At 45.1% G+C, this 22,109-nt stretch overlaps 1 protein-coding gene across 1 annotated transcript in view; it reads left to right on the forward strand.

The window, feature by feature from the left end:
• The first annotated feature begins 1,811 nt into the window (after nt 1-1,811).
• The window catches only part of LOC138299440 (sialic acid synthase-like), a 104,507-nt gene continuing 84,209 nt past the window's right edge, over nt 1,812-22,109 (forward strand). Inside the window, exon 1 of the mRNA XM_069237684.1 lies at nt 1,812-2,072. Coding sequence (XP_069093785.1) covers nt 1,941-2,072 — 132 coding nt within the window. The 5' untranslated portion in view covers nt 1,812-1,940. The remainder of the gene's footprint in view (nt 2,073-22,109) is intronic.

Raw genomic sequence — 22,109 nt, forward strand, 5'->3', positions numbered from 1 at the left:
ATTTTTGCTAAATCTAGCATGGAATATCTGGGACATATAGAGCCTCATTCTGACCCTGGCGGACGGCGGAGGCCGTCCGCCAGGGTACCGCCGCTGAATGACCGCACCGCGGTCAAAAGACCGCGGCGGCCATTCAGACATTTCCTCTGGGCCGGCGGGCGCTCTCCAAAAGAGCGCCCGCCGGCCCAGAGGAAATGCCCCTGCAACGAGGACGCCGGCTCAGAATTGAGCCGGCGTAGTTGCAGGGGTGCGACGGGTGCAGTTGCACCCGTCGCGTATTTCAGTGTCTGCTTAGCAGACACTGAAATACTTTTCGGGGCCCTCTTACGGGGGCCCCTGCCGTGCCCATGCCATTGGCATGGGCACGGCATGGGCCCCCAGGTGCCCCGCGGCACCCCCTACCGCCATCCTGTTCCTGGTGGGCGAACCGCCAGGAACAGGATGGCGGTAGGGGGTGTCAGAATCCCCCATGGCGGCGCAGCAAGCTGCGCCGCCATGGGGGATTCTAAGGGCAGCGGTAAACCGGCGGGAGACCGCCGGTTTGCCTCTTCTGACCGCGGCCGAACCGCCGCGGTCAGAATGCCCTGCGGGGCACCGCCGGCCTGTCGGCGGTGCTCCCGCCGACCCACCGGGGTCAGAATGACCCCCATAATTTCTTAGGAAGGTGTTGAACTACGTCCAGGGTTGGTAGATGCCATCAGACAGTGTTCTGTTCTTAAAACTAAGGAGCAGTTCTCCTCTTTTTTAGGGTTTTGTGCATTTTATTCAAATTTTTAAAAAGATACATTTAAAACTACAACTCAAGAAGAACAAAATGTTTGCATGGAATCGGAGTTGCAATACAAACTTTGAATTATTGTAACAAGAAATTGGATCAGTGAAGGTTTTTGCACCTTTTGATGCCAGTGATCAATGTTTGATCATAGTGAATGCCAGTAACTGTGGGTTAGGTGCAACCATTGATGTCATTTAGGGGTCGCAGCTGGAATCCCTGGCTTGCCTCTTGCAAACCCTAGCGCTGCCTTTGCGACCCCTTGCCTCAGAGGTGGCAGACTCAGTGCCAGGAACACAGTGACAGCTTGTCCTTATGGAAGTTGCTTGAGATCCACTTCCTTATTTTTAATCAGTTTTTATTACACTGATAGTGAATAATATTATATTCTAGGTTCCATGTTCGAATGTTCATGTTTGATCAAGGGACAGTTATCCTGGAGCTTCTAGGATAAAGACGTGAATAACCGTTCCCACTACAACTTCCACAAGATGTTTTGATTTAAAAATTATCCAACTTGAAGCTACTTATACCGTTTTGAGTTAGGTTCTATATTAAGTTATATACGCAAAAGTTTAAAAAAAGTCAAAATATACATTTCGAAGACGTTTAACTATTGTCTAAAGAAGTGTAACTTAATATATGAAAGCGCAGGCTGATTTGTACAGGAGCCACGCAAGTGGTAGGGAGTAGGTGGAAGCAAACTGACACATTGGTTACTATTACAGCCTGGGGGTGGGCAGCGAATGAGTTGCTGTGGGCGGTAGTTCCACCTCTGCTTTTCTCTTCCTCCTCATACTGTGAGTCACGTCCTCGCTCCTGTCTGCCCGCCCTCCCTTTCTTCCCAACTTTACCATTGGCTGTACTGCCACCTACCGAGGAGGAACGGTCTCTGCAGTAAATAGAATCAATGACTCCTATCGTGACAGTCAGTAAACTCGGAGCGAGGCTTGCAGCGCAAGTCCCCGCCCACCTCCTCCGTGCTGGCGCTTGATTGGCTGAAGAGCGGTTACTCAGCTTTCTCCCTTGTCAGGTTGGCCCTGCGCGACACCGCCTTCTCCGCTCGCCTTCGTGGAAGACCCTTGGCTGGCAGTCACGCCCGGGCTTCAGAGAGCTTGCTGCTACTGTTGCACTAGCAAGCCGGTAGGCTCAACACCCAGCCTCAGCCATGCCTCTAGAGTTCCAGCTGTGCCCAGGCCGTGCCATCGGCGGAGAGCAGCCTTGTTTCATCATTGCCGAGATTGGGCAGAACCACCAGGGGGACCTGCAGATAGCCAAGAACATGATCAAGATGGTGAAGGTGAGGGGGTGTGAGCCGGAGTGCACTGGGAGAGCAGACTGGAAGGAGTACGATGGGGACTTGGCAGGAAGTGGGAGTTCTAGGGGCGCACAGTGGTATGGACCACGTAATGGTGAGGAGACCTATGGCGCGAAAAGGGTGATAGAGCAAACTGGTGGGATTGTAGGAGTAGGAACTGATCAGAATTTATAACCAAACGGAGGGGTGTAGGGGAAGAGCTGTCGCAAAGGAGACCCGTGTAGGGCTACACCAGTAGATAGAAGGAAATTTAGGGAAGACCGGGTGCGATGTGGAGCAAGGGGAGGGGTTTCGGGTGTAAGAAGCAAGTGAAAGGGGTCATGTATAATGCACAGTGTCCAGTCTCTAATGTTGGCCTTAACGACTGATGTCTGAATTTTAAAGCTCGACACACTGGAGATCTCTTCTGCAGCACCCCCTCAGCATACGTCTCTTCCGTTGCTAGAGTGCCGCCACCCACTCTGTTCTCGCCGCAGCCCACGCTCACCGGTGAATTGCTGCCGCATCGAGCCTTCCGCTCACTGTGCGAGCCTTTGGAAGGGGGATGCGCACGGACTGTATCTGCACTGCAGAGTGCGAACGAGGGCAGATCGCGCTGCAGTCAATTTTGTGAGCAATAACCCTACTTGGGTGCGCCTGTTTTTAGCTTCAGAAACAGTAACATTGTGCCAACGCTCTGGTTGTAAAAACATTAAGTATTTTTTTGAACGCCTCATCCCCTTTACGTTTCGTCCTTTCCTAAAAGACACGCTAACATCAGAAGCGTGCGTCCATACTGTCCACGGTCGAGGAGACTCTGGGTATGTAAGACCTCGCTGGGGAGGGGAAGAATGGAGTTATGGGCAGAGCTTCTGACTTTCAAACTGAGAACTATGTTCAATAAGTCTCGTCGTCAGCTCAACATTCTGTGATTCTGGGCAAAACACTTTAAGCTTAAAAAAAATAAAAAAAATAATTTGATCTTGTATAATGTAACTAATAAATAGCGATGGTGCACCTGGGCTGCATTCACACAATACAAAACTAAAAAAAATAAACTACTAACTGACCATGTTTTAAGATTCTGAAAAGGCCAGAGGAAGATAACTAAAGAGGGCTCCTTATGTCGTCCAGAAATGTGGACCACTTTTTTGGCACTTCCCGAGCCTAATTATGATCCCAATCCGATCCTGCCTCGCCCACCATGCCCTGAATGTAATGGCTCAGCAGGGAGGGGGCTAGGTGGAAAGACACTGCTACAGGGGAGGGCCGGCCCAACAGGTGGAGGAGAAGCCAGACTCTGAAGGGTGAAGCTGTAGACTCAACGCCTCCCCTGCCCAATATAACCTCAGGGTGATAGCCTGGTAGGGGAGGGAAGAAGGAAAAGGGCATGCCATGTGCCGGTTGACAGAGGCCCTAAAACAACGGCCCACAGGTCACCTTTAGGCACTGCCTGCTGTACCATTCTGACTCTGCCGCAGAAGTCTTACCCCCACACTTCCACGAGTAGGTGATTCTCCACTATCTCACCTAGGTCACATCCAGTGGCAAATCATTTACATCATATATGATGCAGTTGTCATGTTTCACCGGCCCCCTTTCCAACACAAATTGCACCCCATTGTTGCTTAACAATGGCACTGGAATGCCCTCGCTCATAAATACCTGTTCCAAGAAACCCAACTGCCCTATGAGAAAACACTTCTGTAAGAACTTTGGTAAACTTCTGTGATGGTCCCAAAACTGAGTCAAATATTTCATTGAGGTTTGATAATGGAAATCTATTTGCAAAAGTGTTATTACGATGACCAAGCTCCACCCAAATCCTGATTTCACCGTTGCTCATTCGCACTGTCACCAAAGGGGAAATCCACTCCAAAGCCTCTGTAGGCTCAATTATATCAGACAACATCCACTTCTCCAGTTCACTAGATAATTCTTCCCTCTGGGCGCTGGCACAGTCCTTTGTGGATTTTGTGTGCAAGCGACCCTCTTAAACAAAGTCTTCTTGAATACTGCAACTTCTCTGTGGTCTTTCTATAAATACCAGGAAATTTCCAAACATGGCTGCACCAGCTGCTCCATCCACGATTAAAACTCGCTCCATGCTATTCAGATGTATCACTGGGAAATTTTTTATTTGCTTGCTTGCTCACTCAACCTAACCTAGTACTGACAGTCCCTTTTCACCACATTCAATTTTCATATAGTCCTGTGATTCTGAATTCTCAAAAGCAAAGCCCTGTAGTCCAAGATCTCGGTCTTCTCACCACTAAATCCTTGAGGGTAAATATCAGACCCATATAGTTTCTCGACAGTCCTTACCACAAATTTCTTCCTCCACTCACTTGTAGGTAGTGCAGTCTGGTTCACATGACCCTTTTGTAAAATTGCGAGTGTATTATTCACAGACAATACACACAAAAGGTGTAGAGAGCTAATTTAATAAGAGGACGCTCAATTGGGTTGTAACCCTAACACCATAAATAGTTCCACAGGGGATATAAAGTGTTTGGTAGAACTATGGGGGATTTCTCCTTTACGGAAGAAGTGATCTCACACACGTAATTAGGTCATGCTTCATCATACCCCACCTCTCCCCACTATGGTAGGGCAAAGCCATCCGGGCGGACTCAACCTCTTGGTTTTGACATACAAGAGGGAGTACTTAAATCAAGCTTTGTGGATACTACGAGGGTCCAGATCAGCAAAAATACCTATCAGACTACAAGTAATTTTTTTTAACCTTTAATTGGTATGGTTGAAAGAAGGATCGACGGTTGGCATGAGTATAATGGCCCAGCCCGTCTTTACAGCACTCAACCTGTTTCTGCTCTCACTAAGAGCCCATACAGGTCTGGGCATTCTTCACTGCTATGGATCCCTAGTAATGTAGAAAACTGGCATCAGTCTCAATCCAGTGGCTGCAAAAACATAAAAAAACACACTCAGATCCTAGTTGAGGGGTAAGTCATAAAAAATAAAAAACCCTATACTGAAGGGGTAACAGGCATGGGTCTGGGGAAGGGACGAAGTCCCTTATAGTCACACATCCATTAAAGGGACTCTCGTGTGAGTGCACCTATTGACAGCCTCTCCTAGCCGCTTGTCAAGCGAGAATAAAGTGTCTGGGAGAGGCGGTCCTAACTCATAGTACTTGTAGTAGGTGTGTATACCTAAATAGCAGAAGGTGTAGGGCTCCCAGTGCAACAGGTTGGTGTCTACTAGTAAATAATGCACCAGGCAGTTGGGACGCAGGGAAGTAGGCAGGATTTGATCTAGTTTACTCCCAGGCCAGAAGCACCTCAGATTTCTGAGATAATTGTCATTATTTCAGAAATTCTGACCCTAGTGTTGCCTATGTAGATTAAAACACCATCTGCCTACAGTAAGACTATCTGTATTTCCCTGTTTAATGGTATGCCCCAGCCTGTTGCCAAAGCCTCTGTGCCAGAGGCTCCTTGGCTAGGGCAAAGGGGAGGGGGGACCGGGGGCAACCCTGCTGTGTTCCTCTGTTCACTGGAAATGGATGGGAGATGCATTGCCCAATCTTCACCCGGGCTGTGGGGTCTGTGTGGAAGAGACATACAAGTCTCTGCAGGCTACCTGTGATTCCAAGGGTATATAGGGTTGAAAACATGTACTGCCAGTCCAGTTTGTCAAACACTATTTCCAAGTCCAACATCATGTAAGCAGCTTATGGCCATTGGATGGGAGAGATCTGTTACTCTGTGTAACTACCGATTATTAAGGTGGTGGACCTACCTGGAATTAAGCCATTTTGGTCCAAATGGACAGGTACGGGCCTATGTTCAATGAGTCGGGCTTCTATAATTTTACTCAGTATTTTGTAATCGGATCTCAGCACAGAGAGTGGACAGTATAAGGTCAATCTTAAGTGTCTTTCCCAGGTTTAAGTTGAGACCAAGATGGACTCCCGGAGTGATGGAGGAAGTCTTCTTTCCGTCAGTGCAGCTTGGAAAAGTTCAAGGAGTTTAAGAGCCAATGAATGTTCATATGCTTTGTAAAATTCTGTTGGGAAGCCATCTAACCCTGGAGGCTTGCAGGTGGCCGCACCTCTAATTGCGCCCAGTATTTACTTTGTATAGTGATAGGTACGTTGAGCTCTTCTCTTGGCAGGGGCTCAGTGACGGTTAGGGTGGCCTCACTTAGGAAGGTGTGAATATACTTTGTCCTATTTTTGGAGGGAGGGTCATACAATGTTTGGCAGTGTGAAGTGAATACATTGTGTGTGTCTACTTGGTTAGTGAGTTAACATGTCTGAGTCTGTCTGATCATAGTTACAGGTGACATGGAGACTGCACTATGCAGGAGCCATTCTAATAAATTCCCTGATCTGTTCACCTCTGCTTGCATTCTGGCCTAGTGTGTGCTGAAATTCAGGCAACACAACTGCTCCACCAGTCAGGCATGTGTCTCCAAATCTGTTGTCAATGCACATTGCTGCTCTGGTCATTATGAGCTGCAACTTCTGGTGTCATGAGCTTGGTTTCGATTTGCATAATGTCCCTACCGTTGTGCAGATACAGCAACACCCGTAACAGTGTGTAAGGCCTACCGTTCCACTGTGTGGGAAGTCCCAGTGCCCCATTTTTCAGCTTGGTAGTGCAATAATGTCTCATGTATGGCATCCCTGAAAACCTGGTCTTCTAGCATAGAGGGCTGCAGTCGCTGAGAGGGAACAGGTGGGTGAACCGCCCTCCAGTCAAACTGTATCAAGAGCTGATTATGATCAGAGAACGTCTTCCCTAAATATTTATTTGTGGTCATCTGCAGTTAGAAGGAAGGGTGACAGAGAATATAGTCCAGTCTTGTGTGTAAATCATGTGGGGGTGAGTTGTATGAATATTCCCTGGTGTCCAGGTGGACCAGAAATCTAGTAGTGACGAATGTAGAAGCCTTTGTGAGAAATGGGCATCGGTTGTTTCAATGGGGAAGGTTGTGGGCGGAAGGGTTGTGATTGATTTAGTTGCAGGTTGAGCTGTTAGCTTGGAAAAGAGCCCTCAGTATGGGAACTGTATCATGTTAAGGGAATATATACTTCCTAACAGGAAAGGCTTGCCATCCTGCAACCCCTCTTCTAAAACATAACGTCCTTTCAGATCAATTTCTTCGGCGGTGCTGCGGAATGGGACTCCAGGTTGAATCCAAATAAGGGACCCCGTGCAAAGCCTGAGTTTGTGGTATACTAACATTGACCCTGCGAGAGCCACTGCAGCTTATCATTTTCATCTCTTGCTGTATGCGTTTCCTGCAGAAACGTGACCTGGGCGCCCCTGCGTCTAATATATTGTTGTACAGCCTGCCTTTTGTGGGTTGAACCCAGACCTTGATTGTTCCAGGTCAAGACTTTAATCCACACCATTTGACACTACAACAAGGGTTGAAATGTAAGGGGGAAAGCTCACACGATGGTGGGCACATCGTGCGTTAGACTGTGGGGCATGCATTTTAGTGGGGGAAGATAGTACGCTAAATGACTTGTGTAAAAATAGTAACAATAACACACAACTTCCAACCCAGGGTGGTCACAGACCCACTGGCTGCCTAGACTATAAACAAACAATCCGAAGTACGGGATTTTCTTCCTTGCTCTTTAGTAAAAAAATGAGGCCACCCAGGAGCAAGGAGAGGGGGTGACCAGGGTGGGCGAGTCAGTCTTGAGCACACCAATATCTTCGATAGTGGCTTGTGTATGGTGAACTACTCAATCCATGTCATTGCCATCCTTTTAGGGGTGAGAGTTGGTCCAGTCGTGTGCCTAGTGATGTCTGGTGTGTGCCTAGGTTATAAGTAATGGAACAGGACCAGGGGTTCAATTATAGTAAAATGTCAGCTGTTTGTGGGGTCACATCTGGTAAGACCACTGGCGAAGTCCTGCTCGTAGCTGTGTCTGATTCAGGTTCTGAGGTCATGTCTTCTGGAGTCTGGGAAGGGGCTGGTAGTGAGCATCTGTCCACCCACAATTAGGTTGCAGCTGAAAGCGCCTGTTTTTTCTCCTTTTTGGTTCGTGCCGGGGTGGAAGCCCCCTGTAGCCTTGCTATCATGCATCCTGGCTTTTGCTCTTCCCTCATTTTTTCTTATCTGGACGAGGTCAGGGGGAGGAGGCAGTGGGGTGGGGGGCTGAGGCCTTGTATCGGTGCTGTTCCATCCAGTCCCAAGCGTCCACTGGTTCAGAGAAGAAGTAGGTAGCTTCACTGATCATGACCTTAAGTTTAGCCGGGAAGAGTAGTTCGTATTTTAGGCTGACCAGTCACAGGTGTTTCTTTACTTCCAGAAAGGTTGCTCTTTGGCGCTGCACCGCTAGGGTTTAGTCAGAAAATAAGAATGTGTAAACTTTTTTTTATACATGAGCGGCTCTACAGTTTGAGTCGTTCGCAATATAGTCTCCTTGTCCCTTTCAATGAGGAGCCAGACTACCACTAGCTGGGTGGCGCTCCTGCAGGTGACTTCTTGTGGTACTCGGTTAGCCTATTCCACTAGAACAGGCAGAGATAGGTCATCGTGGCCAGCCACCTGTGCCAACTGCGTTATGAAAAAATGACCTGGGTCGACTCCCTCCGCTCCCTCTGGGAAGCCCATAAAATGAAGATTATTCCTTCCGGAACTACCTTCTGAATCTTCTGTACTGTTCCCCATCTCCCAGACTCTCGCAATGAGCGATCTAACCTGTCCCTCTAGGTCAGACAGCGCTGGACGGATTTAATTGAGTTCACTTTCTGCATGTGCAGCACTGAGGGATAATGTTCTCTGATCGTCCCGCAAAAGCCCCACTTCGACCGCTACTGCATCAACTCTGTTTCATTAGTTATGCCTGGTATCGGCAATGGCATCAAGGATCTTGTCTAACTTCGTGTCAAAGAAGGTCGAGGTTTATGCATCTGTAGGCGGTTCCTGGGTGAGGTGATTTGTGATCTTGTTGGCCAGTTCCCCCCTCCCCCTCCACCCACCCCCCACCACCTTCCACTTTGATGGGCTCCTGCAGGCTGTGGATTAAAGAGAAACAATGATGCAGCCAGTTGCTTTGTCCATCAAGGCAGATAAGCGTTGTGTGACCAGTTGTGACTCCCTTCCGACCTGCCAGACCCCGCGCCACCCTCGGGTGACAGTGTGGCTCAAGCAGTCACCTGGGCTGTGCTGTGGGCCTCAGATGGCTGAACAGTCCTCAGTAAGGCCACACTAAGGTGTGTGTGTGTGTGTGGGCTAGTAGGCATGGATGATGGGGGTAATATCTCAGGGGTGTGGAATTTAACAACATATCTACTTGTCCATGGGACATGTTACTTCATAAATCGACGTGTCCTGTAAAAAAATATCTACTTGTCCCTTGGGTGCCTTGAAGTACAGATACAAATTATGGCAGCAATCTCATTATGTAAGAGCTATGATAAAAGCCTCTCTGAATTTGCTAGGGCTATTACTATTAGTAGGGTTTGAATACTAGCAATTTTAAACCCTAGTATTGCAACTATCTTATTTTGCCACCTGCAGATCCACATACTGGGACTGAAAAAAGCAGTAAGTAATAGTTCTGCAAACATTTGCACCTAATCAGAGAGTATTCTGGGAGCATTATACATAGCCTCATATTGCTAAAATTTTCAAACGTGTGTGTTTGTGTATGCATTTGTTTTTCTTTTTTTTACTGAAACCACTGCCAGTAGTGCAGACTTACTAAACATAGTATGGTTAGAGCTCTCACCCTAATAATATAGGTTTTGCATTAATGAACCATAAATACCCGTTCAAAAAGAATTAACTTATAGACATAAACATTACCTCAACTGCAGACAGTTTGCTTCCCCATAAACTGGCTGCCAAAGAGTTTGTGCTGCTGGGGGCTGGACCTACTTGTCCCAAGGACAAAAAAAGCATGTAAACTTGTTGTCCTTGACACCAAACAATATGTCCTTGGTGTCGGGCTATAAGAGTTCCACACCCCTGTATCTCATTTTGGTGTAGTTGTCCTATAAATGACAACCAGTGTCGCTGTTCAGTCCCAGGGTGCTGGTGTGGCTAGGCCCACCTTTTTTCTTGGTCACTGAGAGCCAGAAACTGAGGTGGGTGCGAGCAGCTCAGAGTTCTCCCCAATGGTGCAGGTACCGCCTGCAGAGATAGGCAGGACTCTTGAATTATAGTATGAGGGACTACCTCCAATGCACAGGTACCTAAAGAAACTGAGGATAGTGGGATATGATCCTGTTACAGTCCTCCCCCCCCCCCACACGCACTGTTGTATTTCCAATAGTGTGAAATGAAGCGTTGATCAAATGGTGGTTCAGAGGACGAGCTCGCAAATTGCTCAGGCCCCTTCAGGTATCGCAGTCAGGGAGGTCGAAGCAGTATAGAGGGCACAGTTTTATCCAGTCATGGCAGACACCATGATCCAGCCCAGACAAGTGGTGACTAAGGCCTCGTAACCCTCCTGCCATTTTCAAGCAGCACAGGGCTGAGTCCATCCCCCCCCCCCTTCATGCTGCGTTAGTGGCTGGTAGTGATGTGAGGGAGGGTCTGTGACCCTGTCTATGTGGACTTCCGCACTACAGGTGACAGGTGGGGTGTTGGCTCACCAGTCAAGTGCACCACCAAATAACAGGAGAGGAGGGACAGAAAGAGGGTGCCACTCAAATGCTGCTATAAGAGGTCCTTCCGTGGTGCTTAGGTGTTTAGGGCAGGAGGCTCCGAGGAGAGGAAAGTCTTGGCATGCAGGGGAATCCTGGGGGGAACCATGCAGGTCAGTACCAGAGTCCGTGTCCCCAGATATACTCATTGTGGTGCAGCATCACTGTGTCTCCACAGGCAGGCGACTCTCGCGTAATTGGCCTGGAAGGGGTTCCATATGTTAGAAAGTAACAAGTCGGAATAATCAGCTCACCCGCTGCCAGGTCCAAGTCAAGGCTGATGTGGCTTGTCACCGTCCCTTCGCCGATTCCTTCATGCTGATGAAAGCAGTGAGTGCACCACCGCGGTCCGTGCACCTGTGTGGGACATGGTAGACCGCATGTGCACCAGCATTGTGCCATCAGTACACTGGTCAAAGTGTGGCCTCCAGAGCTATTGAACGACTCTATGGACACAGCTTGGTTCCTGTGGAGGTTCACTGGGCATGGATGGTGGCAATTTGCTACGGTTCGTGGGCCACATAGTGGTCTTAAAAGTTGATCGCCATCTGGTGGCTCCTGGCCACGCCTCCAACTGGAATTAGGTTGAGAGCGCAAAAAAATAGATGAAATGGGCTACCTCTTTGAAAAATGGCAAAGCTGTAGTTACATTTTTATAAACAATAAACTACTGATGCTATAAGAATAGATAGTTATAAAATTAATACTATTGTATACAGTGTACAAAATCAAAGCGGTTGGCCATGTAATTTTCAGAGCCCCTCGACATGGGTGGCAACCCACATTCCATGCCCCTCATAAATACTAGTCAGTAAAATATTGAATCTGTAATCATAGATGAAATTGTAAAATCCATTAATCTAAAAGACAGAACATATAATGTGGCTATAAACAAGGGAAAATACAGGGACTGCAGAATTATTAGGCAAGTTGTATTTTTGAGGATTAATTTTATTATTGAACAACAACCATGTTCTCAATGAACCCAAAAAACTCATCAATATCAAAGCTGAATATTTTTGGAAGTAGTTTTTAGTTTGTTTTTAGTTTTAGCTATGTTAGGGGATATCTGTGTGTGCAGGTGACTATCACTGTGCATAATTATTAGGCAACTTAACAAAAAAAAATATATACCCATTTCAATTATTTATTATTACCAGTGAAACCAATATAACATCTCAACATTCACAAATATACATTTCTGACATTCAAAAACAAAACAAAAACAAATCAGTGACCAATATAGCCACCTTTCTTTGCAAGGACACTCAAAAGCCTGCCATCCATGGATTCTGTCAGTGTTTTGATCTGTTCACCATCAACATTGCGTGCAGCAGCAACCACAGCCTCCCAGACACTGTTCAGAGAGGTGTACTGTTTTCCCTCCTTGTAAATCTCACATTTGATGATGGACCACAGGTTCTCAATGGGGTTCAGATCAGGTGAACAAGGAGGCCATGTCATTAGATTTCCTTCTTTTATACCCTTTCTTGCCAGCCACGCTGTGGAGTACTTGGACGCGTGTGATGGAGCATTGTCCTGCATGAAAATCATGTTTTTCTTGAAGGATGCAGACTTCTTCCTGTACCACTGCTTGAAGAAGGTGTCTTCCAGGAACTGGCAGTAGGACTGGGAGTTGAGCTTGACTCCATCCTCAACCAGAAAAGGCCCCACAAGCTCATCTTTGATGATACCAGCCCAAACCAGTACTCCACCTCCACCTTGCTGGCGTCTGAGTCGGACTGGAGCTCTCTGCCCTTTACCAATCCAACCACGGGCCCATCCATCTGGCCCATCAAGACTCACTCTCATTTCATCAGTCCATAAAACCTTAGAAAAATCAGTCTTGAGATATTTCTTGGCCCAGTCTTGACGTTTCAGCTTGTGTGTCTTGTTCAGTGGTGGTCGTCTTTCAGCCTTTCTTACCTTGGCCATGTCTCTGAGTATTGCACACCTTGTGCTTTTGGGAACTCCAGTGATGTTGCAGCTCTGAAATATGGCCAAACTGGTGGCAAGTGGCATCGTGGCAGCTGCACGCTTGACTTTTCTCAGTTCATGGGCAGTTATTTTGCGCCTTGGTTTTTCCACACGCTTCTTGCGACCCTGTTGACTATTTTGAATGAAACGCTTGATTGTTCGATGATCACGCTTCAGAAGCTTTGCAATTTTAAGAGTGCTGCATCCCTCTGCAAGATATCTCACTATTTTAGACTTTTCTGAGCCTGTCACGTCCTTCTTTTGACCCATTTTGCCAAAGGAAAGGAAGTTGCCTAATAATTATGCACACCTGATATAGGGTGTTGATGTCATTAGACCACACCCCTTCTCATTACAGAGATGCACATCACCTAATATGCTTAATTGGTAGTAGGCTTTCGAGCCTATACAGCTTGGAGTAAGACAACATGCATAAAGAGGATGATGTGGTCAAAATACTCATTTGCCTAATAATTCTGCACTCCCTGTAATGGGGATGATCCTTGAACAGGCTGACCCTTTTTGCTTGAGTCTCTACATAAACAGCAGGAAACGTGAGACAGCAAATACAGTAACTTGACAGGTGTTGCCTCTCAGGATCCTAATTGCCGCTCTACACTCCCTGATTTCCAGATTACAACATAATGGAGGAATCCATTTTCTGCAGTATCCATAGTAAATTTGACTACGTAGCAAATCCTCTACCACAGGTTTTGGGTGTCAACTCTGTGCTGTTAATAGGTTAATTATTTCCATGCCCTAACATGAATGTCTGTTTTCAATTTCCCGTTATGAGTTTTGATGATGTCATCTGGACATGTTCCCGGTGGGCTTCCTAACGATACATTAACTCTTGCAGTGTAATTTAACACATCTGTCCAGATTACAAACGTTTCTATAAACACCACCAATTTTAGCACTCGATATTGCATGTTGCAGTAAATATTGTTTTTTTTATTTTATTTTTTTAAATGCATAAATTTGGATACTCTACAGCATTGCTTCCCATTGCCTACCTGGCAGTTGGTAAGCCAAAGTAATTTTAAAAGAGAAAATAAATTAACAATTCTAAAATCAAAAATATTCAGAATATCTCTTCAGGATGTTGCCCCAATCACTTCTTCGGTTTGTAAACATTTAATAGGAGATAATTAATTGTATATGTGTGTGACATCTTCATTTTTTTTTAAGGCGTGTCTTTTTATCAAGTGTGTGTGTAATATATATATATATATATATATATATATATATATATATATATATATAACGTTTTTTTCAGATAATGTACTGTAGGAAAGTACCATCTAGCCTGGCATGCTACCCCCATTTTTACATGTATGTCAGTTTGTTTTTGCCTGTCTCACTGGGATCCTGCTAGCCAGAACCCCAGTGCTCATAGTTTGTGGCCTGAATGTGTATACCTGTGTAGTGATTAACTGTGTCACTGAGGCTCTGTTAACCAGAACCTCACTGCGTATGCTCTCTCTGCCTTTAAATTTGTCACTATAGGCTAGTGACCACTTTTACCAATTTCAATTGGCACACTGGAACACCCTTATAATTCCCTAGTATATGGTACCTAGGTACCCAGGGTATTGGGGTTCCTGGAGATCCCTATGGGCTGCAGCATTTCTTTTGCGACCCATAGGGAGCTCAGACAAACCTTTACACAGGACTGCCACTGCAGCCTGAGTGAAATAACGTACACGTTATTTCACAGCCATTTTCACTGCACTTAAGTAACTTATAAGTCACCTATATGTCTAACCTTCACTTGCTGATGGTTAGGTGCAAAGTTACTAAGTATGAGGGACCCTTGCACTATCAAAGCTGCCCCCACATATTTTGCTATATTATGGAATTTACTCACTGAATGTGTGTTATGGTGGGTTCATCTAATCTTTTTTTGTGTAGTCCAAACAGTATAGCACAGGTGTCTGGTATACCATTTAATTATTTAGTGTTTCATTTAGGTTTTCTTCATCACTTGCTCGTGTTGTTTGCTGTAGCATTATTTTGAGTGGCAGACCAGGGCCGAACTTGAGGAACAAGAACCAACTTTTACTTCACAAGTGGGTCAAAGACATGTCATTGGCACAGCTGCTTGTTGAGCATACAGTGCCCCATTGATCTTCACCTGGTATACTAATGATACAGTCTGAGAGAGCACAGTAGTGGCGAAGAAGCCTGGCATGATGGGTAACTGTTAAACCTGTCATCTTTTGGTGTGATTCCCCTGTCTTTTTGCTTTCTGACCTCCTGTTTTATGGTGTGCTAGACTTCGTGTTTGCTGGTTTATTTTCTCTGCACACTTTACTGCTGCAGATCAGTGCTAACATGCAAGTGCTTCCTGTGCAGATTGTATTGGTGATTGGTTTATCCATGATTGGCATATTTGATTTACTGGTAAGTCCCTAGCAAAGTGCACTATATGTGCCCAGGGCCTGTATATCTTCTAGTGGACCTGCAGCACTGATTGTGCCACCCTCATGAGTAGCCATGTAATCATGTCTCAGACCTGCCGATGCAGTGTCTGTGTGTGCAGTTTTGCACTGCCAATTCGACCTGGCAGGTGTTCCCACTTGCCAGGCCCTAACCTTCCCTTTTACTACATGCAAGTCCTCCCTAAGGGAGCTCCTAGGTAGCCCCATTGGCAGGGTGCATAGTATTTAAAAGGTAGGACATGTACAAGTGTGTTTTACATGTTCTGATAGACCTTGCAATAAGAATTTGGCAGTATTTAACTATCTCACAGGTTAACTTGGGGATTGCCTTTAAATACATTTTAAGTACAGTTTGCCATTGGGAGCAGGCAGAGATTGGAGTTTGGGGTCTCTGAACTCACACTTTAAAAATACATCTTTAGGTAAAGTTGGTTTTTAGATTGTCTGTTTGAAAATGTCACTTTTAGAAAGGGAAAGAGAGCGGAGGTGTGTCCTGCATATTCTGATGGTTTTTAGATTGTTTGAAAAGGTCACTTTTTGGAATGGAAAGGGAGCTGAGGTGTGTCCTGCATATTCTGATGAGTCTTCCCGGGCTGCAGTGGGAGGGAGGATCTGACACATGCACTTGAAAGGGCTGTGCCTGCTTTCACTCAATGCAGCCTCCAACCCTCTAGTGTGTGTCTGGGGCTGGGCAAGGAAGAGGCAGGGTCTTTTGCACTACGAAGACTTTCCTTTGAAGTTTGCCTACTTCAAAGGCAGAAATAAGTATAAGTATTGGACTGCTGACCCCACAACTTTAGAACACTTCTGGATCCAGAGGAACCACTGCCAAGGAGAAGAACTGTGACGAGGAGTACTTTGTTGTGTGTGCTTTGCTTGGGTGGCATGCAATTGCTGCTTCTGCTGTGGAGAGGACAGAGACTGGATTTTGCTGTGTATCCAGCTTGTGAAATTTCACCAAGGGCTTGGAAGTCTCGGCGATATCAAAAACTTCAAATTCATGTTTCTGCAGCATGGGAGCTGTGTGTTTTGTGCTGCTGCAGAAGAGAAACCAACCCAACGCCATCCGCGATGCTGCTAGCTGCACTGTTAACTGACTGCACCGCACAGTGCCGTGCCCCGCTTCGCACCACTGCATGATGGCGTCACTGAGCCGCTACTTGCACCGTGACCTGTAAACCCAGCAGGTGTTTTTTTGATGTTGCCAAATGTTTGCAAATTCCTCCACCCTGACCTCTTATACCACTTTTCATTTTATTTTTCAGCCCTTGGGACTGTGCCCTGTTACGGCAGCAACTTTCTGGTCAGGTTGCGCCCAGCCAATCACAGCATTCCTGTTGGTATGCGCCTACGCAAATACACAGCGATCACAGCAAAACTGTTGCGGTGGATCTGCGACCCTAGATACACAAATGTATTTCCTTCTCAATTTTTCAAAAACTACTGAATGGATTTACACCACGTACACAAGTGTAATCTGTGTATCAAAACCTACTTTTCTGCCAAATTTGGTGTAATTCCATCCAGTGGTTCTGGCTGTAGTTGTGTTCAAAACTCCTATGGGAATTAACATGGGAAATGCACGTTTTTTTTTTACATTTCCCCCCACCCCCCCTTTTTCTCAGCCTCTGCTTGACAGATGACCCCGAAACTTTCCATGCACAACAAGAATCACCAGGGCACATTTTTGAAAAATGTTGTGAAGATTCCTCAAAGGTCAAAAATATAAAATACACTGTTCCAGAAGAAGTGAGAAAAGACTAAAGGATACCTTAGAGGGAGTCCTAAATTTTAGGAGCAAGGCACCTCACACATCCCAGGGGATGTCATGCTTCATCATCTGAGCTGCTCCTCGTCAGACCGGCGGTGCAATGTCTGACGGGCACCACCCCTAAAGGGGAGGGCTCTTTGCCGGAGATCTTTTTATAGTGGTGAAGCCGTACCCAAAATGTGGGAAAATGTACTGAAGGAGATCAACAAACGGGTGATTAAAATTGGCTCACTAGATCAGCACAGGGTAACTACTTTATTAGCCCAATGCAAAGAAAAAGGGGCCAAGGTTAAAAAGAGGTCACAGAAGTGAAACCAAAATAATGTTCAGTCACTCTGTATCAAATTTGTTAAAGACAGGGTGGGGAAACCATCCCTATCTAGGGTCAACATGTTTCGCATCCTGGTGGTCCAAAAGGATCCAGTGATGCTTCATCAGGACCAATAGATAACTATAAGTATCTCCTATATAAGAAAAAAGTGGGGTCTGGAAATATATTAAGAAATTATCATAAAGGTATCCAGTCACTCACATGATAAGGAAGAAAGTTTTCATTGATTGTCGCCCAACCCAATTAGGGAAAAGCGCTTCATAGGGCCACACAGACCTTTGGTCGAGCGCAAACGGAACTTGGTATTGCTGCTGCCGTAGCCGGTATATCTACCCGGGTCCGTGATCCCTGGAGAGTGGTGGTGCCCGTCAGACATTGCACCGCCGGTCTGACGAGGAGCAGCTCCGATGATGAAGCATGACATCCCCTGGGATGTGTGAGGTGCCTTGCTCCTAAAATTTAGGACTCCCTCTAAGGTATCCTTTAGTCTTTTCTCACTTCTTCTGGAACAGTGTATTTTATATTTTTGACGTATTACTTGGGAGGATATACACTGGACCACAATACCTCCCCATCCCTTCATTTTTTTGATTCCTCAAAGGTGCCTAAGGTATTGGCAAGACAAAAAACAGTTTTTCCGTGGAAACATGGCCCTAACTATAAGTTCTGGCGTGTGTATATATGTATATACAATATACAAAAGTGTGGTAAAGGCCCATGAAGTAATGCAACATCTTTCAATACATACATGATAACAAGACCAAGGAATGGGGGTTAATGACACATGTAATGTGTACAACCTGTTACATTGTCCCAACGGTTTTCCCATTAGAAGATGGCAAAGGGGCATTATGCAGTCCTTTTGTTAGACTGTACATCAACATGCGAGCCAGTGTGTGTTAATTGATGTATTTAATTAGCTGATTCACTAGAATTTTTTTATTTCTTTTTTATTGTTCAAAAACGTTTGTTGGTATTTAGCAAACAAAGGAACAGTAAACACAAACTAGACTGAAAGTAGACACTGTTCATAAGTAAATATAGCATGTCATCTCAGTTGTTTAAGCACGCAGCTACCCAAGAAACATGCCATTTCTGTGTTCATCTCTGGAAGGGGGTGAGAGGTAATCAATAGAAAGCCAAATACTAAGATGAAGTAAGATCTTACCCTAGACTGAACTAAAGCTCGGCAAGTGGATTATTTTCCAGATGTAGAGTCGTAGACTACACGTTTCCCCATCGTGTCTCTTCACCACCTTTTGTTTCTGTGCAGGCTTTCAGACTCTTCATATATTTAACTGTTACCTCGAACCGAGAAAACAACAAGTATTTGCATTGCAATAGATCTCGCATTTACTTGAGCTGGAGCTATTGGAATTGTAAATTTATAACTGGACTTATTTACCACAAGGTTAATTCTCCTGCATATTGTGGTCCTTTCTGCCATATAATTCCAGTGGCTCTGCATATAACTAAAGGGTTAGTAGACATACTGGAATATTTTTTCAAACACGGCCCTTAAAACACAAACCACTCCCAGGTGCAAAATAAAAGTTTCAGAAATAAGAGAGCTTACCAATACACTGAATGGTGGGATGGGTTATTATTTTGCGGTCTCCACTAACCTATGGGGGAACCTAGAGATGATCTAGACAGAGTAGTTTATGGTGAACATGTTTTGAAGGTGATACCTTTGTCATAGGACCACTGTAGGCTGAGTTATGAGCAAAATGTTTTTTTAAAAGAATGCCCTGCAAAGCAGCATGGGGTGAGTTTCAGAGTGCCACAAATATTGTAGTATGTTGACTATAATGCTCACAACATCCCCTAGAGGACACCACAATAAAAAAAAAATAGCATTCCCAAGAAACATGGTCATGTAACCTTATTGTTAGCCCCTAGAGGGCATAACCACATGAAAACAGAATGGCAGAAATTAATACAGTGCAACCATATATTTAGCCCCTAGCGGCTGTAGTGCATTACACATTTGTAAGCGTACTATAATGATATTACAAATAAGACCCTTAAAACACAATCTATTCTCAGCTGTTAAACAAAAGTTCCTGCAATGAGTGAGCTTACAAAGACACTGAATGGTGGGATGGGGTTATTATTTTGGTGTCCTCACTAACCTAGTGTCAGGAGCCAGATTTGACCTAGTCAAAAAGAGTGTGTCGTGCTGAAGGTTTTGGTGGTGGTCTCATTACCCTAGGACCACCAGAGGCTGAGTTAAGGGCAAACATTTTTATATAAAAGAGGGCTTGCAAAGCATTGTGGGACAAGTTTCTGAGTGCTGCAAATATTGTAGTATGTTGACTGTAATGCTTAGAATAGTCCCTAGAGGACATCTAAAAAAAAAAAAAAAAAAAATCGAATTTATAAGAAAAATGATCATGTGACCATATAGTTAACCCCTAGAGGGCATCATCACATGAAAGCAGAATGGCAGAAAATAATCCAGTGAAAGCATATATTTAACCCCTAGAGGGCGTAGTGAATTACACATTATTAGGGCTGGCAGGCCTACTGCAACAATATCACAAACAGTGCCCTTAAAACACGAAATACTCTCTGCTGTAAAACAAAAGTTCCTGCCGTGATAGTGCTTAAAAGACACTGAAGGGGTTATTATCTTGGGGTCTCCACTAACCTTGCGTGAGGACCCAGAGATGATGTAGACAAAGAGCATGTTGTTGTGAACGTTTTGGTGGTATGTCATGGGACCACCACAGATTGAGTTATGTGCAAAAATGTTTTGTAAAAGAATTTCCAGAGTGCAGTGAATGTTGCAGTATTGGCTTTCCTGCTGTGTCGGGAGAGCCGCTTTGAGAATTTCTGTGGTTTTTATTTTTTTATTTTTTATTTTTATGTAAAGGATTTGTCAGTTACAAGTGTTAATGTGAAAGCTATGCAGCGTGAAGGGGAGAGCCAAAAGCCATTACTATGATTAGGTAATAGCGCAAACAATGTGACCAGTCCTTGAATACAGCAGCTGGCGTTTCCGCTGCTGTTCTGGGCTGTTCGCGTTGAGCAGCATGGCCACCATGGAGCACAAAGGGGAGAGACAAAAGTAAAAAAATAGTTTGCTCACACTGAAATTTATCAGCAGTCATGCAATAATCCATGTAACAGGGTCAGTCTGCAAGGCAGTAACAAAACTGCCCCAAGGTGGGACAAACGTAAAGAATTTACCAGTGACAGAAAGGGACTTTTGAAAGGCAAGCCCACGAACGAGTGAAAGTGATGGAAGCTGAGATGGGCGTGGTTAAAAGCACACAGAATACTTGCAACTGATTGAAAAGCATTTGTGCCCTTGACCTAAAAATGACCTCCTTTTAGAGAACCCCTTCGAGTGAGCCAGAGAGTAAAGCAGTTGCTTGTGAACCTCCTAAGCTTTTCAACCCTTCAAGTGACTGAGCTGAAGTTAGGAAAAAAGATCCGTTCACGTCAGAAAACTACTTTTTGTTTTTTTTTGGAGGCCCCTGCTCTTGGAACAACGTTACTGACCCCCTATTTTCTGAGCACAAAACAACTATACCCTGTTTCCTGTCACTGTACTGATCTCCCTTCTGCCTTTGTGGCGCTCTCGAGACACGTTCCTCTTCCCGCAGTTCTTGGTTCACCTCTTCACTGAGAAAGGTCCCTGCAAGCTTTCTCGGGCTCTGTTTCACCGGAGTCCTACACCTCAGAACCTGTAGGTTCCTTTGTCATCTAGTAGCACCCTTTTTTTTTTTTTTTTGCACAAATATGTTCTGTACACTGATCTTCTGCGGTGTCATCACCATCTCTGCTTTCGTCTGTTTGGTATAAAAATCTTTTCAAAAGTCAGTTACTTTTTTTTCTCTACCTGCCCCACTCTGGTTTCAAAGGCTTCCATCCAACTATCTCCTTTGCTGGATCTCTCCTGCATTTTCTCCCCAGTGGTTAAAAGGGCCATCTCTCCTTTGAACATCCTGTGAGTTTGCCCCTTTTCACCGGCTTGTCCTTCTACACCAGTTAGGAGGTGTTCCTCTAGGCTATTGCGGTTTGGGACATCAGTCCCCTCTGCCCCCCCCAAACCGCCACCCTGAGTGCATTTTCCCCTTTTCTGGAATATTCAGCAGGCTTTCACTTCTATCCTACCCATCAATGTGTTGCATTCCATAACACTGCACCAGAGTGGGAACTTCACTAAGCAGCAGGCCAATCTCTTCTGATGAATGTGTGGGTGCACTGTACCCATAAAATCCTAAATCCCAAAAGACAACTCGGCACACCCATGGGTGGGTGGATCGGAATGGTGTTAAACCTCATTTTGATGAGGTAATGTGTCCCACGGTAAGGTGCAAATCAGCATATCATAAACACAGTCAGTTAGGAAAAGACCGACTCAATAAGTGAGTTCTGTAGCATAATCAAGACTTCAAAAGGATTTTATTACTAATATTGAAAGTACAATCAAATGCAGAAACTGCTGGGCTACATTCAGAATTCTTTGCCATACAGGCCATCGGTGTGAAAATAAGAGAAAATCAGGAAATCCTAGAGCATCATACAGTAGTAAGACTGTAAACACTAATCCACTAGTGAGTATTACTTCAGTCTCTTTTCTATTAATGTCATCTGGAGATGTCAAAACAAACTAGTTACAAAAACCATTATGAATGAATACAATATTGCGTGCAAGAGGAAGAAACTTGACAAAAGATGCAATACTGAACCCATGCTAGAGAGCTTTCTTCGAGAACAGAATCAGTAGGAAATAAACAAACATTACTGTGTGTATCAGAAATAACATACGGTGAATGTGACTTCCCCTTTGAACAAGATGGCCTTGAGGCCTAGTTAGCATTAGCCAAGAAAATGCCATTAACAAGTCTCATCAAAATTGTT

This window comes from Pleurodeles waltl, chromosome 1_2 (assembly GCF_031143425.1).
Source record: "Pleurodeles waltl isolate 20211129_DDA chromosome 1_2, aPleWal1.hap1.20221129, whole genome shotgun sequence".
Lineage (NCBI taxonomy): Eukaryota > Metazoa > Chordata > Amphibia > Caudata > Salamandridae > Pleurodeles > Pleurodeles waltl.